This window comes from Onychostruthus taczanowskii, unplaced genomic scaffold, assembly GCF_017590055.1.
Source record: "Onychostruthus taczanowskii isolate IOZ18803 unplaced genomic scaffold, ASM1759005v1 scaffold3, whole genome shotgun sequence".
Classification (NCBI taxonomy): domain Eukaryota; kingdom Metazoa; phylum Chordata; class Aves; order Passeriformes; family Passeridae; genus Onychostruthus; species Onychostruthus taczanowskii.
The window spans coordinates 23605687-23625964 of record NW_024500349.1 but is presented as its reverse complement, the minus strand read 5'-3'; the positions used below and the strand labels follow the sequence as shown (position 1 = coordinate 23625964).

At 44.5% G+C, this 20278-nt stretch overlaps 1 protein-coding gene across 35 annotated transcripts in view; it reads left to right on the top strand.

The window, feature by feature from the left end:
- OBSCN (obscurin, cytoskeletal calmodulin and titin-interacting RhoGEF) overlaps nucleotides 1–20278 on the top strand; it is a 182783-nt gene that overhangs the window by 77875 nt on the left and 84630 nt on the right. For 15 of the 35 annotated variants that reach the window (XM_041408719.1, XM_041408712.1, XM_041408708.1 and 12 more), the window contains 14 exons: nucleotides 2378–2641; nucleotides 3428–3691; nucleotides 3985–4248; nucleotides 5148–5411; nucleotides 6467–6730; nucleotides 8087–8353; nucleotides 8704–8967; nucleotides 9632–9898; nucleotides 10946–11212; nucleotides 11957–12223; nucleotides 13452–13718; nucleotides 15524–15796; nucleotides 18625–18891; nucleotides 19895–20164. In XM_041408719.1, coding sequence (XP_041264653.1) covers nucleotides 2378–2641; nucleotides 3428–3691; nucleotides 3985–4248; nucleotides 5148–5411; nucleotides 6467–6730; nucleotides 8087–8353; nucleotides 8704–8967; nucleotides 9632–9898; nucleotides 10946–11212; nucleotides 11957–12223; nucleotides 13452–13718; nucleotides 15524–15796; nucleotides 18625–18891; nucleotides 19895–20164 — 3729 coding nt within the window. The remainder of the gene's footprint in view (nucleotides 1–2377; nucleotides 2642–3427; nucleotides 3692–3984; nucleotides 4249–5147; nucleotides 5412–6466; nucleotides 6731–8086; nucleotides 8354–8703; nucleotides 8968–9631; nucleotides 9899–10945; nucleotides 11213–11956; nucleotides 12224–13451; nucleotides 13719–15523; nucleotides 15797–18624; nucleotides 18892–19894; nucleotides 20165–20278) is intronic. The other 20 variants (XM_041408731.1, XM_041408740.1, XM_041408738.1 and 17 more) reach the window with 17 other exon arrangements.

Genomic DNA, 20278 nt, shown 5'->3' with positions numbered 1-20278 from the left:
ATCCAGTAAGTCTGAATCCAGGGAGTTGATTTCTTTGCTTTTCTGCCCATCTTTGTATTTTACAATAAAACATGAATTGCTTCAGTCTTGCACTTCCAATTTAACAATGAAAAATAGAATTAAAATGAATTTGTATAGGTCAGTCCATTCTTGAGCCCCAAGTCACCATCATTACTGCCAGAAAGTTGTTCTTCATATCAACTAAAGTCTTTCTTGAACTGGCTTAAGTAATTACTTCTTATAGAAGCAGAGAAATACTTGCATGAAATTTAAACTGAGAAGCCATGAGACACTCCAAGCTACACATCTCAATTATGAGGATTAATTTGCATCAAGCTTGAACCTTTTGACTTGAATTTTCTCCACAAATTGTTGTAACTCCAAATCCCTCACTACAGATCTGCTTCTTCTTGTGTTTGTGTTTTTGACTGTTCCTAAATATTTTCCATCTGCCCATGCTGAATTGAAGCCTATTTTATCACCACTACTTCACACAAATCTTCGATATCTCAATCCAGCTTAAAGAAGTGTTTTTACCCTTTCTCCCTTCCCACCTTCAGAGATCATCTTCAAAATTAATGAAACTTTGCATTTCATTGTCCAAGTTGCTTCAGAAAATGCTGAATAATCCTGAATAATCAGACCAGTGAAAAACTCTGCTCAGTTCATTCTTTCATTGTGAGTGCAAACCCCAGATGAAGATCCTGTAACTGTGGCTTTCAAAATGGTAGCACTTCCCTTCAGTAATTCCACCTGTATTAAAGTAAGAACTTTACTAAAATAATAATAATATAGAACATATATTATGTCTTGCTGTCAAGGAAGCTTAATGTATACCAAGAAAAAATTACCCCGGTCCACTCCTTCATGAAGAGAAAAGCTCTTGGCAAATGTGAATTTTTCAAAGAATTAAGTTGAGATGGCCATAAATCCTTGGATCCTCTCTCTGCTCTCTCTCTCTCTCTCTCTCTCTCTCTCTCTCTCTCTCTTTCCATGACAAGCATTATGAATGGGATTCAGCTTCCAGACTGAAGAGTATTCCCAAATTCCCATTTTTGTCAATGGAGATCCATCAAACTCAGACCATGGGAATCAGGGAGGCCTCCAGCTCATTTTAAAGCAGGCATTTACATTTGGAGCTCTATTGGCTCCACTGACTTTACACAAGTGATTTTTCTTTCTTTACTCCCTGGGATTTTAGAATCTCAGTTTACACAGCAAGACCTAAATGGGTGTATTTCAGTCTGAAATATATTTTTCACCTCTTAGTTTCTGTTTTTCCGTACTTTAGGAAAATCAGTCACTCTTTGAATTCTCCAGTGTCACTGTCAGTGTCTCAAATTGGTTTTGCCTGCACCTTAAGAATTCCAGGACAAATTTCATCACACCAAGCTGCTTTGAGAATATATTTATTTCAATATTCTCTAATATTCTTTTTTCTTTTCCAAGCCAGAATTTCTATTACATCCTTAATTAAAACTAACATTTAATAATAATGAAGAAAAAGGAATTAAACACTTCAACTTTCCCCATGTTCACTCATCATCACTTACATTCCTGAAAGAGAGGCAGACCAACACCTCCCTTGTTGTTTTCCTTCCTTCTGATCTAGTTACACTAATGTCTGCATAATTATCCTCCACATCCTTATTCTCAATTATTTATTTCTTTCTGGTCAGGGTCAGGAATTGCAGACCATCCTCTCAAGCTCTTAGCTATTCTATATCCAAATGTAGTTCCCATCCCACTCCTAGTGGATGTCATCCCATCCTATTGCTTCCACGTATTGCCATATTTCCATCCAGTCTTACAGTCTGAATAATTCTGTTTGTTGTTCCAAAAGGGATGAGGTGTCAGGAAGCACCTGAACTTCCCGAGGTGAGGGAATTATGGCAGATTTCTGCTGCATCTTCCTTCTCTTTCCTTTTTATTCCTATCCAAGCATTTTTAGGATCTCTCTCTGATTCTTCTCTTCGGTCTTATCCTAACTCTGGGCTAGGTCTGAGGGCATCCTTAAAATGTGAATTAAAAGGTTATATTTTTTTTTTCCTTTAGCTTTTTTCCTGATCATGGTGTAACCTGTTGTATTAATCTTCTAGGCTGGGTTGTACTGAGAAAGTTGCAGTTTTGACCATATGTGAAGTTTCCCCAGTTTTGCTGTTTATTTTCCACATATCTCTAAACCAGTCATCAAATTCATTTAATATTTGCTAAAAGAAATGACAACGCCCTTTTTGTCTATGGTACAAATCAGCATTTTCCTTCTGTGAGATGATCCTCACGTGAGTAAAAGTCAGGGATAGATATTGCTGGACATTGTTTATTTTGGTGGTCAAGAGCTGCTTGTCATGAGAACCTTTGCTGCTCTGTTTCTCAGCCCTTCCTGCTCTGTTCAAAGAAGAATTAAGAGATGAGGAAGCTGAGGAGGGTGAAGCAGTGACTCTGCACTGTGAGCTGACCAAACCTGCCCCAGTGGAGTGGAAGAAGGGACACACAGCCCTCAAACCTAGTGAGAAATACAAAATGAGGCAGAAGGATGTCACTGCAGAGCTGGTGATCCACAGTCTGACCCAGAGTGATGCTGGGGATTACACCTGTGTGTGTGGGGAGGAGCAGTCCACAGCTTCCTTGGCAGTACATGGTAATGACCAGCTCCATCTGGATGCCATCATTGTTGGGATTATGGTTTGAATTGTTTTTATCAACAGCATCATTGTTATCTGTGCATAGTTCCTCTGAGTCTGACCTCGCATGGCATGACCAGAAGGATGAATTTTGTGATTTAGGGGTAAAACTTTTCCCCAATTTCATGTACAAAGTGGTTTTATGACCTCACATCTGCTTAGACCTAATTCCTGAAGCAGATGTGAGTCAAGCCTGAAGACACTTTCCCACCTGATGCCTTGTGAAGGCTGAGCTAGAACAGAGGCTGGGCAGAGCCACAGAATAAAGCAGGGATTGATTCAAAGGATCTCCTCCATGGATCCCCCTTGGGCAGCACAAGAGCCCAGCCAGGGCTGCAGCCAAGATGAACCCAAATGGTCCCAAAATGCACGAGCGCTCACGGGGTCTCTCCCTGGGATCAGCTCTGCTCCATGTGCACATTGCAGTTCAGTGTCCAATTCCAGCTCAGCCCCTGCCCTCCCATCCTGCTTGTTTTTCTCTCTCCAGCCCATGGGGTTTGTGCTCTTGGGCTGAGATTTGGATCATTTGTCCTTGGTGCCCAGCTGGAGCAGGAATTGTTTTGTCTCCCTGCTCTGTGCACAGAGCTCACCATGCCCTGATGTGAAGCTCAGACCCACACACTAAAGCAGCACAGAATCTGAAAATAGAAAAGCTGAAAGCTGAGGCACCACATCACACCTGTGCCTTCACCAGCAGGCTGTGCTTGCTGCTCCCTTTAACCCTGTTCCCATTGCATCCTCAGTGCTGCCTGCAGGCATCCAGGAGAGCCTGAAGGACGAGGAGGTGACCGAGGGTCAAGCGGCCACTCTGAGGTGTGAGCTGACCAAAGCTGCCCCCGTGGAGTGGAGGAAGGGCAGCACTTTGCTCAAAGCCAGTGACAAGTACAAAATGAGGCAGGAGGGCACGGTCAGGAAGCTGCTTATCCAGGATGTGGAATTGAAAGATGCTGGAGAGTACACGTGTGTGTGTGGAGAGCAGGAGACAACAGCGGCCTTGATAGTGCATGGTAAAAATAATATATTTATATTATTACGGGTTCCTATGCCAGCTCGTTGATATTGCTTGTGTGTTCACCTGTGGCTGAATTGTTTCTTTAAATCTGTACACTCTGTGAGGTCTGGTTGTATCCAGGCTGCTTTTCTCTTTCTGTCTTTTGGTTTGTCTAATGTCCCAGAATGATGAGGAAAACATCCTGTTTCCACCCTAAAGTGTTCTCTGCTTCTGTACCACCCCACCCCTCCTGTCACCTGTGTGCCACGTGTCATTCTTAATGTCCTCTGTGCATTTTGTGACCTTCAGCCCTGCCAGCCCTTTTCAAAGAAGACCTGAAGGACCTTCAAGCCACGGAAAGCCAAACAGCCACTCTGTGCTGTGAGCTGAGCAAGGCTGCAGCTGTGGCGTGGAAGAAAGGGAACAAAATACTCAGGGCAAGTGAAAAATACATCATGAGGCAGGAGGGTGCCCTGGCAGAGCTGGAAATCCGTGACCTAGAGCTTCAGGATGCAGGAGATTACACCTGTGTGTGTGGGGAGCAGCAGAGCACAGCCTCTCTGACAGTGAAGGGTAAATGCAGATTATTGTCCATTTCCTGTTCCTCTGAACCCTCATGGAGTGTTCACCTGTTGTTAACTTGTGTCCAGCTCTTGGTCTGGTGTTTGTTTTTTGTCTGGTGTTGCTGAAAAGGGAGCTGAGCTCAGGACTGTCTCTCCCTGCAGGCACACTGCTGTGTTGTAGGTTTAAGGGAATTGCACCCAGGAAATGTTAGACTAGCTGAGATTTTCTGTCCTATGAGAAATCCCTTGAATTCTGTCTTAAATCTTGTATTTTGGCCTGTCATCTCAGCACTTCTTGTCTCACTGCTGGATTCGGTTTTCCAGATCTTTGTGATGCCTTGTGCAGGCTGGCCTAGAACAGAGGCTGGGCAGAGCTAAAGGATAAAGCAGGGATTGATTCAAAGGATCTCCTCCATGGATCCACCTTGGGCAGCACAAGAGCCCAGCCAGGGCTGCACCCAAGATGAACCCAAATGGTCCCAAAATGCACGAGCGCTCATGGGGTCTCTCCCTGGGATCAGCTCTGCTCCATGTGCACATTGCAGTTCAGTGTCCAATTCCAGCTCAGCCCCTGCACTCCCATCCTGCTTGTTTTTCTCTCTCCAGCCCACGGGGTTTGTGCTCCTGGGCTGAGATTTGGATCATTTGTCCTTGGTGCCCAGCTGGAGCAGGAATTGTTTTGTCTCCCTGCTCTGTGCAGAGAGCTCACCATGCCCTGATGTGAAGCTCAGACCCACACACTAAAGCAGCACAGAATCTGAAAAATAGAAAAGCTAAAGCCTGAGGCATCATTCGTTGTGATAACCTCAACCTCAATCCCCTGATTTGGCCAAATTTGAACTTCAGCTGAGAATTCACAATGCTGAACACTTAGTTTAAATACACTTTCTACTGGCTTTCCATCTCCAGCCCTGCCAGTGCTTTTCAAGGAGGAGCTGAAGGATGAAGAAGCCCAAGAAGGAGCATCAGTGACTCTGAGATGTGAATTAACCAAAGGAGCTCCTGTGCAGTGGAAAACAGGGCCCAAAGTGCTCAAAGCAAGTGTCAAATATCAAATGAGACAGTCTGGCACCACTGCAGAGCTGGTCATTTGTGACCTAGAAGTAAAAGATGCTGGAGAGTACACCTGTGCCTGTGGTGACCAGAAGACAACAGCAACCTTAACAGTTCATGGTAAAAAGAACATACTAAAATTGATAAATATCTCTTGAGATAGACATAATTCTGAAATGTAGTAGTTTCTTGCCTGGGTCAGTAGTTTGTTTTTATCCCTTCCTCTTCCTTCATCCTATTTATAACTCATTTCTTCCTGAGAAATAGTCGCTTGTGGTGAATTTTTTGGTCATTATTAATCTGTCCTTTAAAAGGAGAAAATGAGAAGTTTCCTTCTGTACAAGTCTCCTCTTCTTGGATATTTGCATTTTCCCATTTGCCTGCTCCAGACCCATAGGTCACTTCAGTCCACCACAGTTTCTCCAAAACACCCAGCTTAGGGTTGTGAGGTGCCTCTTCCCCAGGAACTGGAAAAGAAGTGAGGGCCATGGTTTGGTGGGTTTTTTGGGGTTTTTTTTGAAGGTTCCAGAGTCTTTAAAGAAGTCAGACATGCAGTGTGAGAAGTGTTATCATTTTCATTTCAGAGCTTAATTCCTGTAGGTTGTTTTGTATTTCAGTTATGATTTCCAAAATGAGGAGTAGTAAGAATCTAAAAATCTTATTAGATGTAATGGCCCTTCAAACTTCAATTTAAAGCTACGAGTAGTTTTATTCGGATATCTGTCTGTCTGTTTTTATTAAACTGCCACAGCCCCGTCTACATGATGGGGATATCATATCCCCATCATGTAGATGGGGCTGTGACAGTTTAATAAAAACAAACCAGGAACAACAGCAGCCTCCAAAAAATGACATTTGTGTGGGTAAAACAGTTCTGTATCCAGCAGTTATTTGTGAGTGCTGTGGATCTGAGGTCTGGGTCTTTCTGTTTTGTTCTTTCACAATAAATAAGAAAAAAACCTCAGGGAACTGATCCCTCAGGGTGACTGAAACCACATTACTCCCAAAGAAAGACATTTCCAGAGTTTCTGGACTTTGTTATGGCTTTGAATATCTACAATAGACCAAAAAAAAAAAAAAAAAAAAAAAGCCAAAAGGGGAAATAATCTCAAAACACAAACGAACGTTTTAATTCTGGTTTTCTGCTGTCCCTTTGTCCATGTTGCATCCTCCAGCTCTGCCACCACTCTTTAAGGAGGAGCTGAAGGACCAGGAAGCAGAAGAAGGTGGAGAAGTGTCCCTGCTCTGTGAGCTCTCCAAGGCTGCTCCGGTGGAGTGGCGCAAGGACCAGAGGATCCTCAAACCAAGTGGGAAATACAAAATGAGGCAGGAAGGGCTCAAGGCAGAGCTGGTCATCCATGAAATAGCTGAGGAGGATGCAGGAAACTACACCTGTGTGTGTGGAGAGCACCAGACTACAGCTGTCTTGACAGTACAGGGTAAAGCCATCCCTGACCTCCTCTCTCCTGGCTGGAAACCTCTGTCCTCTGCTGTAGGCTCTTCAATTTTCCACATCTGTCTCTTCATCCTTATTAACTGAACTTCCATTCAGTTGAAAATGTTCCCTGTCCCTCCTTACCTGCAGGCTGTGGAAATTGGAAAATACCTGTCTGCATTTCTCTGTGCCATCCTTTTGCCTTTTCCTTTCCTTAAACACAAGCCTGTTCTCCTTTCTTCTTTCCCTTCTGCCATTCCTTTCCTACCATGTAACCCCACTGTTCTTTGGTCTTTCCTTTCCTGCATTTATTCTCTAAACCACAAATCTGTTTATTCTTTGCTATTCCTTTCTGGAATCCTCAATACCAACCATTTTAATACAGGGAATAAGGAGAATTCAGGATAAGGCTCTGTTAGTTATAATTTCCTCTGCACTAAGTTGTGTCCATTTTGGGTTTTGTGCCCATAATTTCTGTCCTGATGCCCAAAGATAGATTTCCATAAGGAGACTGATTTTTCTATGGAAAGAATAAATTCTTTCTGTAACCTCCTTCTGGTCTTCCTTTGAAGAGCAATTTGCTGGACAAACAAGGCTGGTGTTTCAGCTTAACACTGCTGAAATGGGAAATGTGCCAAATCAGGGCTAAGCCTGTTTTCTAGCCTGGATATTTTAACTAAGTCTCTAATACTGGACACTAATATTGAGATCTGAGAGATCCAACCTTTTTAAACAGATGAAATATCCCATTATCCCACCTAGTAATAGAGGGATATATGTGAAGGTCACCACATTTATTTCAAGGATGCAAGAAAAGAATTATTTTAGATGGGAAAAATGTGTTCTGAGACAAGAACCCAGGCTGGAATTCAGCAGCTGGAGATTTGCTTTGGGATCTAGAAGAATCTGCGAGTCCCAGATGTGCCTCTCCAAGGATATCTCAAGGAAGAAAGAGTGAGGATGAGTAAGGAGCTGTGTCAAGTCAGAGCACAGCAGGGCAGCTCTGAGTAGGAAAAGAGAGTGCAAAGCCATGAAGTTTGTGGAAGACACCAGCACACGTGAATTGAGGAGCTCAGAGCTGGTATTCTGCTTTTTTCTGAGGAGGAACCTGGTAGAAAGCAGGTGTAAATCTGTTGAGGACTGTGCAGCTTTGCTGTAGGAAACCAGGGTAAATCCAAAATTATCAGGATGTCTGTTCCCACTAGGATATTTTCATTTTTCTTTCCTCTCTTTGTGGCTGATGCTCACCCATCTTTGACAACTTTCCTGTGTCACAACCTTCACACCTTTCCCCTGTCACTTCCTCACCCTTCCCTGGAAACACCCTCAGCTTGTAACACATTTTACCTGCATCCTTCAGCTGTGCCTCCGTTTTTCCAAGAAGAAATGACCAGCCAGGAAGGGGTAGAAGGTGGAACAGCCACTTTGCACTGTGAGCTGAGCAAAGCCCCTGCCCATGTGCAGTGGAGGAAGGGCCAGCACATCCTTACCTCGGGCACCAAGTACAGCATGAGGCAGGAGGGACGTGCTGTGGAGCTGCTGGTCCATGGCCTGGACCTGAGTGACACTGGGGACTATTCCTGTGTGTGTGGAGACAAGATCAGCACAGCTGCCTTAACAGTTCATGGTAATGTAATCCCTGGGTGAACGCCCTCCAATCCTGCCCAAATCTCTGTGGTGTGTGCCTGTCCCTTTCTGTTTGCTTGGCTTTTGGTTCCTTTGGACTCTCTGTGCTTCTTCCTTTTGTAGAACTGGGAAAAAACATTCCCTGCTGGTGTTTGTCCCCCTCAGATCTGCTGGTTCATCTCACTTTCCTTGCCCTGATCCAGTGTCCAGGGAAGCTGGGAAATTTTTCTATCGTGTTCCATTGACCTGGACCAGGGCTTGGTGCTGCCCCATGAAACCTCTCCCCCAGGACACACCAAGCTGCCTTTTTAGGAACATTCACCTCTCTGTGGTAACTCTTTTACTCCTCAGTGCTGCCTCCAGAATTCAAGAGAGAGCTGAAGGACCTGGAAGCTGTGGAAAATGGCACAGCTGCTCTGCAGTGTGAGCTGACAAAACCTGCTGAGGTGGAGTGGAAGAAAGGGCAGGAGGTGCTCAGAAAGAGCAGAAAACATGAAATTAGTCAGGATGGTGCTGTTGCAAAGCTGATTATCCACAAGCTGGAGGAGGAGGATGCTGGAGTTTACACCTGTGTGTGTGGAGATCAGCAGACAACTGCCACGCTGACAGTCAATGGTAAAAAGCTAAAAGGGAGAAAGGGCTGTAATATATTCTGAAAATCAAAATAGCAACTGTGGTTTAGTGTTGCTTAAGGAAAAGATTGTAAATCATGAGGTGCGCAGAATAGCCTGGTCTGTGCAGCTCATGGAGTGGCCAGGCAGAAAAAGGGAACTGCAATGCAAAACTAAGTGCATTTTATTTCTGTATTTTGCTGTCAGAATAATCAATATCTCTCCTTCAAGTGCCTGCCTTAAGAGGGCATCTGAACCCTTAAAATTCCCTGCCTTAAGAGGGAGTATGAACCCTTGCAAGTCTGTGTATTAGAAGAGAATCTGAACTCTGAAAATTCCCTGCTGATCTTCAGAACACTTCTTCAGTGATCAGGGCAGCACGCTGGCTGCTTTTACAGCAGGAAAACTCTTATTCCATTTTTAGATCATAGATTAGATTCTGTATATTTCATGGCAAGCACAACTTCTTGAAATCCATTTCTTATTGCTCTGCAGATATTCCTATTACTTCTCTGGGGAAATAGCTTCATAGTTTGATTTCAGAACATTGAGATTTAGAGACATCTGGGAAAAAAAAACACACCTCTTTTGGTGCTTTCATTTTCCCTCTAGTTCCTTTTTCCCAAGCCCCAGCTGCAGCAGGTCCAAGTCACATTTCTATTTTATAGCCCTACCAGCCCTTTTTAAACAAGAGCTTCAGGACACCGAGGCAGAAGAAAGTGGCACAGTGACCCTGAGGTGTGAGCTCACCAAACCCAAGGCTCCAGTGGAGTGGAGGAGAGGGGATGTCACTCTCTACCCTGGTCTGAAATACGAGATGAAGCAGCAGGGCTGTGCTGCTGAATTGGTCATTTATGACCTGGAAGTGGACGATTCAGGAATTTACACCTGCGACTCCGGACACCAGCGGACAACGGCTGTGCTGGCCGTGCATGGTAGGGGCAGTGGTGACCCTTGGCTCAGGAGGAGTGGAGTGAAAGGAGCTTTTCCTGGTGTTCTCTGCAGCCATTGATTTGTTTTTTTGCTGGTCCATGCCAGAATAAATGTTCTCCTTGGGCATGGCACACAGCAAAGTAGAAAGGGTCTTCTTGGGGTATCTGGCGTGATTAATGGCAATTAAAGTAATTAAATAGTTTGGGTTGGAAGGGACCTTAAAGATCATCCATTTCCATCCCTCTGCCATGGGCAGGGACATCTTCCACTAGACCAGGTTTTCAGAGCCCCAACCAACCTGGCTTTGAAGGTTGTCATGATGTAAAAAGACACTGAACCTGCTGCCCTGAGTGCAGTGCAGGATATGAGAATGGAATAAGGGATGCCTGGTTGGATGTAATGCCTGCCTGGGATGGTAAGAGATGCACCAATTAGGGGATAAGTGGATTCTAGGATATATGAAGGTGCTGTATTGTTACTGGAGGCTTTGAACTTCAGGTGCAGATGCTGTCTGCAGACATCTTGAATCCACACCTGTGTTCCTTCACTGCTTGTACCATCCTTACTGAAATCTGGATTTCCCCTTCCATTTGCCACTTCACTGTGATCTCTTACCAAGTGATCAATACTAACTTGGTCTTTTGTACATTGATAGAAGCCTTATTTGGGGCAGAAATTCTCTGTTTAATATTGCAAACTCACAGACCTCTATTAAGGGACAGGGATCTGTGTAAGAGGGGCCATTCCCAGTGATCTTTGCCTAAAGCATCCATAGCTGGCATGGAAACTCTTCCATATGAAAGCCTGACTCCTCCAGACCCCAAACCAGGCCATTCTGTTGACCACTGAGACCAGATCTTTCCTAACTTTGCCTGTCCTCACCTCTGGGTTCCTTTAGTGGTTCAAGAAAGGTTCTGCCAAGATTGAGATCTGCATAATCCCCAGGATTATGGAATCATTAGAATAAACCATACCTGAAGGATGATGGTAGAACTGGATCCTTCTTGCACTAAAACACTCTCGAAATGTTTTCCTCTCCAATTTTCCAGCACTGCCCATCACGTTTAAGCAACCTTTACAAAATAAGGAGTTTGAGGAAGGAAGCACAGCCACGTTCTGCTGTGAGCTGTCGAAAGCCAGTGCTGCAGTGGAATGGAGGAAAGGAGGCGTGGGGCTGCAGCCCAGCCAGAAATATGAAATGAGACAGAGGGGATGCCTGGTAGAGCTCTTGATACACAACCTCAGATTAGAAGACACAGGAGAATACAGCTGTGATACAGGGGATCAGGAATCCAGGGCAGCTCTGAATGTGAAAGGTACGTGGTGTGAGCTGCCTCCAACAGGCAAAACAACCATTTCAATAGGAATATTTTTAAGTGTATTATTCTTATTCTCTATAAATATTTTCCTTTTCATATATATATTAGGATTTTTTTTTAAATAAAAATGGAAGAGGATGACGCTTTGTTCTTCCACTGCTGTGTTTGAGTTTTGGGCTCTAATAGGAAATACTTTCAAGCTTTGTGCCTCAGGAGAAATTAAAGAAAAAGCAATAATTTAGTATAGCATCTGGAAATTTTGCAGGGCATGTTGTTTGATTATTTAAAAGAAATTTTTTCTTTCAAATACTCTAAGAAGACATCAAGAACATCCTTGACCTCTCAAGGCTGTCCACAGAATTTTGAAGTTCTTTACTCTTGAGATCATTGTTAGATCAACTCAGGATACAATCCTTCAATGAATTCACCACTGGGAAGGATGGAATTTTGAAGTTCTTTGCTCTTGAGATCATTGTTAGATGAACTCAGGGATACAATCCTTCAATGAATTCACCACTGGGAAGGATTTGAGTGAAGGAACAAAGGAAATAAATGTTATGGGTGCAGATGGCTTCTTCTGATGCAGCACGATCTCCTAGTTGTGCCAGGAAAATTAGGAAAACACGGATCCTACCTAGGAATATCACAGTGAAAAGCAGAGTATCTTGTTCTCCAAGAGTCAGCCTGTGTTAACCAGCCTTCACTAAAAGATCCTGTTGATCCTTCTCTTTTCTCTTTTAGCTCTGCCAGTTCTTTTCCAAAAGCAGCTCAAAGATGAGGAGGCAGAAGAAGGAGCTGCAGTGAAATTCCAGTGTGAGCTGACAAAGGATAACGCGGCCGTGGAGTGGAGGAAAGGCACCATGGAGCTCTTCCCGTGTGCCAAATATCAAATTAAATTAAGTGGGCGCACAGCTGAGCTTGTGATCCATAATGTGGAGCCAGAGGATGCCTCTGATTACACTTGTGACACAGGAGACCAGCAGAGCTCTGCAGTCCTCAGAGTGAATGGTTAGCATTGCACCCCCAGGGCTGGAGGAGAAGAGGCATTGGTGGAACTGTGTGAAAGGTGTTATTTAATCCAAAAGCTAAGATAACGAGGAAAAGAGATGCCAAGTCATAAAGCAGAGTACAGAGAAGTGGATCTGGTGGGACAGAGTTCCTGTTTGAGCCTGAAAGAGTGCAGTGCACTGACCCCTTCCTCTGATAAGATAAAAGCAAGGAATTCTGCGTCATGGGGATTTTGAAATACTAGCAAAATTTCTTTTTGGCACTTTGCAATTTTGCTGGTTCACTTGAATCAATAGCAAAATCACACATCATTTAAAAGAAAACATTTTGAGGTTGCTATTTTTAATCTACCTTCGAAGATCCTGAGGATGCTGGGTTTAACCTAACCAGGAATAATGTCTGTAATTGATCACAGAATCACAGAAGGGGTCACAGATCCAACCTCCCTGCTCAAACAGGGCCATCCCAGCACCATCTAGGAAATGCTTGTGTTTGTCTGAAAGCTGTGTGGAATTTGTGGCTTTGATCTAAGCCATAACCTTTCAAACAATATATTTTTGCTGACTCTGTCTCAAAAAGCAGCCACAGGGTCAACTATGGGTGAAAGAGCCCAGTGATTGCTTTACCTGTCTCACAGTGGTGTTTTTACTGGAACCACAGGCACTGAGATCCCTGTTTTTCCAACTGCTCACGCACATGGATAACCCTTTCTTGCTTCCATCAGTGGCAAGCTGTGTCTGAGCTGTTGCATGATCTACTTGAATAAATGTCCATTTGTGCATCATCTGGAAGAGCTCACTGATGATGATTTGGGTCTTAAGAGCTGAGAAATCAGAAATTATTTTAAATCTTACATTATTTAGCTGCTGAAAATGAGGAGTATTTCTGTAAAAGTCAAAAGATTTATTCTGGTTTAAACACAAAGTGCCAGGTTTTGCTTAGTCATAACCTTTGTGTGTTGGAGTTTCTAATATGCTGAGCAGATGCATAAATGGTGTGATGTGGATGCCCTGGACTTTATAGGATATAAAAATATTTGGGGAACTTTCTGATCCTCTGCATATACACACTATAGGTCTGTTTATAGGGAAAAAAATGGGTTTATTATCATATCACCACTTAATGCAAAATTGTACTGCAGCACCAGAGCCCGGGTGTCTTGTGCTGACTTGTGCAGACCTGGCATTCAAGCAGAGAGCTGATGTATTATTTATTTCTCATTTTACAGCCATCAAACCCCAGCTGAAGCAGCAGCTGAGGAACGAGGAGGTAGAAGTGGGAGGAACAGCCAGGCTGTGCTGCGAGGTTTCCGTCAGCAAAGCAGAAGTGGAGTGGAGGAAGGATGGAGTCCTGCTGCACTCCAGCTCCAAGTATGAAATGTGGCAGGATGGGACCCTCAGGGAGCTCCGTGTTCACCACCTGCAGCCTGGGGATGCTGGGGAATATTCCTGCAAGGCTGGAGACCAGACGAGCTCTGCCAAACTCACCGTGAAAGGCAAGACCTGCTTTCTGGAACAAGGAGATTTCTAAGATTTCACAACGTGGTTGAGTTATTTACACACACATGAAATGAGTTATTGTGTATTGCATTTGCAGGGAAGCCCTGACAAAGGCAGGAATGATGCATCTGATTCCATGTTCTCAGAAGGCTAATTTATTACTTTATAATACTATACTATACTAAAGAATACTCTACTATATTAAAGACTACAGCAAGAATACTTACTGAATGCTAAAAAGATAATAATGAAAACTTGTGACTCTTTCCAGAGTCTTGACACAGCTTGGCACTGATTGGCCAAAGAATCAAAACAACTCACACCAGAATCCAATGAAACAATCACCTGTGGGTAAACAATCTCCAAACACATTCCAAAGGAGCAAAACACAGGAGAAGCAAATTAGATAAGAATTGTTTTCTTTTTCTCTGAGGTTTCTCAGCTTCCCAGGAGAAAAATCCTGGGTGAAGGAATTTTTTCAGAGAATGTGAATGCCACGATTGTGATCAACACGGAGCACAGGAAGGGTATAATTTAAAAAATCTTATGGTCAGTGGGTGCAGCAAAGCAAAGACTTGGTGGACAGGAGAGGATAAGTCAGCTGTAATCTGTGACTCATGGCTTGGAATATTTGCTTGACATCATGTGCATGGGACTGAACAGATGGTCCAGCCCCAGCTTCCAGTCACATGGCAGCTGCATCTGGCCTTAATATCACTGCAGAGCTCAGGTTGGACCACTGGTGTGGAACAAACACCCCCAGCATCTCCACGGGCTACTCCACGTCGTAGATCCCCTGCGCATCACACCCAGCTGCGCCATTTCTCGTGCAGATGGTGACCTCAGTTGTAGGAATATCCACTGTGCTTGCTCAGAGGGAGACTGGGCTGATTTTTGAATGGTTTGACTCAGTGATTTTAGAGGTCTTTTCCGACCTTAGTGATTTTATGATTCCTTTGGTATTCCCCAGTGGGTTTGGGGTATTTACAGCTTCTGCCTGCTGGGGGTTGTCTGTATGATCCTTACACAAGTGTTCTAGAAGCAGGACCCAGGCAAACTGCAGTGCAGAAGCCCTGTGCTCGCAGTAACCCAGTGAGTCCTGCTGGGAGGACAAAGCCAGCCAGGGCCTCAGCCAGTTTGGAGCATCAGCATGGAGTAAATGCAAATCTGTTCACAGAAATACAATAGAGAGGGTCAGGCTTTAATGTTATCCTGTGTAACTGGATATACATATCTAAGTGTAAATGGAACAAATTCCAAAATCCTGATTTTGGCACCAGCATTCATGCCTTGTTCACCCAATCAAGCATAATTAAAAAAACCGATATGCAACGTGTCTCTCAGCAAGGACAAATGCTAAAACTACTACAAATGACAAAGTTATTTGTCCTGCTGCCAAGTACACTGAAAGAGTTTGAAATTGGGTTTGAGAGGCTGTGCTGCCTCCACCCTTGAAGGACAGGGAAGGTATAGGTTGGATATTAGGAAAAAAATTTTCACCGAAAGAATAATAAAGCACTGGAATGCTCTTCCCAGAGAGTGGAATCACCATCTCTGGATGTGTTTAAAAAAAGACTGGGCATGGCACTTGGTGCTATGGTCTAGTTGAGGTGTCAGGGCATGAGTTGCACTCCATGATCTTAGAGGTCTCTTCCAACCTCATTATTCTGGGATTCTGTGACAAGGTGCTAAGCAACCTGGGCCTGCTTTGAGCAGTGCGTGGAGCAGGTGACTCCCAGATCACGGTTCCATGATTTGATCGATGTTTTCCCTTTCATTTCCCATTTCTGCCTCCTTGCAGAGCCCGACGTGACCATCGTGAGCGGCCTCAAGGACACGGTGGTGGCCGAAGGGGACGATGTCACCTTCCGGTGCCAGGTTTCCCACGAGAACGCCAGGGACGTGGAATGGAAGCTGCAGGATGTGGCTCTGCAGAACAACGAGATGAACGAGATCTCGGTGGAAAGGGGCAAGATCCACACCCTGACCCTGAGGAAGGTGACAGAGCAGGACATTGGCACCGTCACCTTCCGGGTGGGTCCCCACACGTCGACAGCAGAGCTCACAGTGAAAGGTGAGGGCTCCCTGTGCTGTGCAACAGGGCCAGTGGGAACAGGGGGTGCTTTGCTTATGCTGGCAGCAAATTCCAGGCCAAAATTCACTCCCTGTGACTTGGGGGTGCTTGTGCTTCAAAGCATCTGTGGCTGCAATCACTAGGGATGAACAGGGGACATTTTACCATCTTCCCGAAGCTCACTGATTCCTGGAGAAATTGCTAGCTTGGCTTTGCTTCTTGGGCGGATAGACTTGGAATTTTCATTCCTTCCATCACCCTTTTTAGAATTCTAGAATAATTTGGATTTGGAGGGACCTTTAAGAGCCACCTGGTCCAATCTCTCTACATATTCAACCAGATCAGGTTGCTCAGATTTCTCTCTCTCGTTCTCTCTCTCGTTCTCTCTCTCGTTCTCTCTCTCATTCTCTCTCTCGTTCTCTCTCTCGTTCTCTCTCTCGTTCTCTCTCTTCCTTTCTTCTGTCTTTCCTTCCATTATCCATCCAAAATCCTTCTTCTTCCCTCTTAGAAGCTTCTTTTAACGTAAATAACATTGAAGTCAGAGGATTTTTCAAATGCTCAACCATTCAGCTGTGGCTTTAACACCAAGACAAAGGAGCCTGGAAAACAAAGCAAACAAAGCAAAGCAAACAAATCTTTGCTTTGTTTGTAATTTCAGTGCCACCTCCAGTCTTTAAGGAGAAACTGCAGAGCAGGGAAGTGCAGGAGGAGGACACAGCTGTCCTCTGCTGCCAGCTCTCCTAGCCCAGTGCTGAGGTGAAATGGGAAAAGGGCCCTCAGGTGACCTCCCAAGCTCCAAGTATGAAATCAGCCATGAGGACTGATAAAATCAGTCCATACTTGAAAGATTTATCACTTAAAACCAGAAGGCTCTGGCAAATACACCTGTGATAACAGAAATGAACAAACAACAGCCCCTTTGACTGTTAAAGGTGGCTTGTGTTGGGTTATTTTTTAAGATAAGAAACTTGCTCCACTCCCTTAGTTAGGCTCTGCCAAGAGGATTATTTCTACTGTTCTTGATTTCAGATGTGCTGTGCTGTCAAAAGCAGCTGAATGCTCCTGTGGTGTCTTAAGCAAAGAAAATGCAGGGACCCAAGTGTGGGAATTACTTCCACACTTTGAGACCCTGTGGCCTCTCTCTGGGCACTCAGACAACAAGGGCTGGAGCTAAAATTAAGATAGGACTATTTTTGATGCTTAATCATCCTTTGAGCTGCAGTCCTGCCTGGAAAAGTGGTGATCCAGGTGAATTTGTTCAAACTTGGACACAACTCCAGCTAATGAGCAAGGCGCCTAAATGCTTCTAGTGCCAAAGATCTTCAAAATAGATGTAATGTGACAATATATCTGTTATTTATCAAATCTGATCTGATACAAGTACAATATCAAGATGACTTTTTCTGAGACACACGATCAGGAAAAACAAAGATGAGCCAGGGTATTGTTAGATCCCACCTTTTGAAATATCCCTGAGGGCTCTCCTGTGAAGGGCATGCACCTGCCTGCAGTCACACTGACTCCACAACACAAGGATACCAGAATATTGGAATATTGGTGCTGTAAGCAGGTTCTCTGATGGCCAATTTGTTTCTCTGTGTGTGGTCTCAACCACTCCAGCACTCCTTGAAAAAAAATTCCAAACCCAGGAAAAAAAATTCCAACCCAAAGCTGAGGAAGCCAGTGCAGTCACACTGTAAATATCAATTGAGACCATTGGCTGAAAAAGAAAAAACAAAACAAACAAACAAACAAATATATATATCAATACTAATAAGTGTGGAGCCACCATGGTTCTTCCAGGGAACTGGACCTGAGGAGCTAAACTTCTACATGCGGCACTTCATAAATCCACCCATCAAAACTCCACCTTGACCCACCAGTCAAGACCCATTTGCACAGACACTGCCAGGGTTCCTTTCTCTGCTGGTCCAGATTTCAAATGAGGAATATTATAGAAAGATGTTTCTCCATGCCCTCCAAAATACACCAGAACTGGGATACCAGGAGTAGGCTTTTGAGGTCTGGTTTTGGTACCCATTTGGAGACACATGCACTGAGATGCTCAAAACTGTATCCATGACAATTCCTGTGCAAGAAGGAGCACAATCCTTGAGGTGCTCTGCGTATGAGCACTGTATGCAGTGTCCATTGATTCTTCAGGAGTGCAGAGCTCCTGGAAATCCAGCACTGTCAGACAATTCCCTTTTCCTGACCCAGAGCTGGGGCAACTGAGAGGCATTTTAAAACCTTTTTTTCATTTTCAGTCTCATGTGAAGGGTGAGACAATGCAGATGATGTAATTCACACCATCACAATCAGAAGCCAACTATTTCCTAATTACAATACATTATAAATGTTTCTTGGCCTATCAGCTTTAGCAACATCATGCTGAAAATGCCCTAAAGCCAATCATCTAAAATTACCCCTCGTGGGTCCTACTGCAATGCATCTTTCCTAGTTCTATTTCTCCAAAGTATCCAGTCTTATTTGTAAGGCTGCCTTTTGAAACTTTTTTTTCTAGTTCCATTTCTCTGTCAGCAATGTCTGTCCTATCCCATGGCATTTCCAAGTCAGCATTTCTTGTCTCATATTTTGCATATGGATGCACACACTGTGTGAGCCCTCTGTCAGGCCCTGAGAATCTTATACAAATCCATTTCCCACACAGCACTCTCTGTCATTCCCTGTTTTGCTTTCAAACTAACTTTGGAACTGAGTTTGAACCAAATTTTAGGATGGCAGCAGAGTTTCATCAAACACAAGGCTTAGCTACGAGGTCAGCAGTGACACACGGATTTTTCACCCTCTGATTTTTCTTGATTTAGCTTCTCCAGTCACCTTCACGCAACCACTCCAGAACCAACAAGCTGAGGAAGGTGGCACTGTCACTCTGAGCTGTGAGGTCTCCAAACCCAACACCGCTGTGCAGTGGAAGAAGGCGGGGACGGTGCTGCGAGCCAGTGACAAATACAGGATGCGTCAGGAGGGGGCTGTGGCCGAGCTGACCATCCACAACCTGGGTGAAGCTGATGCTGGGGAGTACACCTGTGACACAGGGGACCAGCAAACCACGGCAGTGGTGCAGCTGAAAGGTGAGGCTTTGCTTGGGGAAGGGCTGGGCACAGCTTGGCACCACGGCAGGGGCACAGCACTGAGTAATTTGGCAGCTAAACCTCGTCCTGAAATGGGGATCTCAGAGATGAGAGAGGTTTTACAGGGCTAAGAACTGTGTCTGTTACCTCTCTTTGGTCACTGCTTCTGTGGTTTAATGATAATTAATTTTCACCCATGGGAATCTTTTGACAATTTTTTCACAGCACGCAGGTTATGGTTATACACATATTAAATATTTATTGTGCACGCAACACAGTATAACTTGCAAGTTTGTAATACACATGCAGATGTGAATCATGCATCTGTAGCACTGTAATATGTTGCTACGTGCCTGAGTACCTACATTTTCATTAGTTTAGAATCACAGAATCACAGAATGGTTTGGGTTGGAAGGGATCTTCAAGATAATTTAGTTCCAACCTTCCACTATCCCAGGTTGCTCCAAGCCCCATCCAGCCTGGCCTTGGACACTTGTAATATGTTGCTACATGCCTGAGTACCTACATTTTCATGAGTTTAGAATCATAGAATCACAGAATGGTTTGGGTTGGAAGGGATCTTCAAGATAATTTAGTTCCAGCCTTCCACTATCCCAGGTTGCTCCAAGCCCCATCCAGCCTGTCCTTGGACACTGCCAGGGATCCAGGGGCAGCCAGAGCTTCTCTGGACAACCTGTGCCAGGGCCTCACCATCCTCACAGGGAACAATTTCTTTATCTAACATCTAAGCTAACCCTGCCCTCTTTCAGTTTGAAACCATTCCCCTTTTTTCTGTCACTACCTACCCCTATAAAAACTCCTCCTTCCTCTTTTTTTATAAGCCCTCATAAGCCCTCTCTTCCAAGCTGAACACCCCCAGATTTATTATTTAGGGCCTCAAATAACAGCAACGTAGCGCTGTCAAGAAAGAGCCTAACGACATGTTTAACCCAGGAAGCATCATTGAAAGTAGATCTCAAACTCTGTTGCCCTTTCCATGAAGAAGCAGCAGCCACCATTGTGGAGAGGCTGAGGGACGTGGCCACGTACGAAGGAGAAGACGCGGTGTTCGAGTGCAGGCTGTCCTGGGAAACAGCTCAGGATGCCCAGTGGTTCCTGGGGGATGTTCCCCTGCAATCCAACGAAATGAATGAGATCAGAGTGCAAGGGACACGCCACAGCTTGATCTTGAGGAAGGTGACCCTGGAAGACTGTGGGTCCATCAGTTTCAGAGTGGGGCAGCACTCGTCAGCAGCGCAGCTGAAGGTGGAAGGTGAGCAGCCTCCCAGGAAGAGGGGTTGAGCAGGTACTGGCAGGCACTGCTTGGACTTCTGGAGAGGTGTATTTGGGATTAGGGAGCCTTGGAAATTTTGGGAGATTCTGCTAA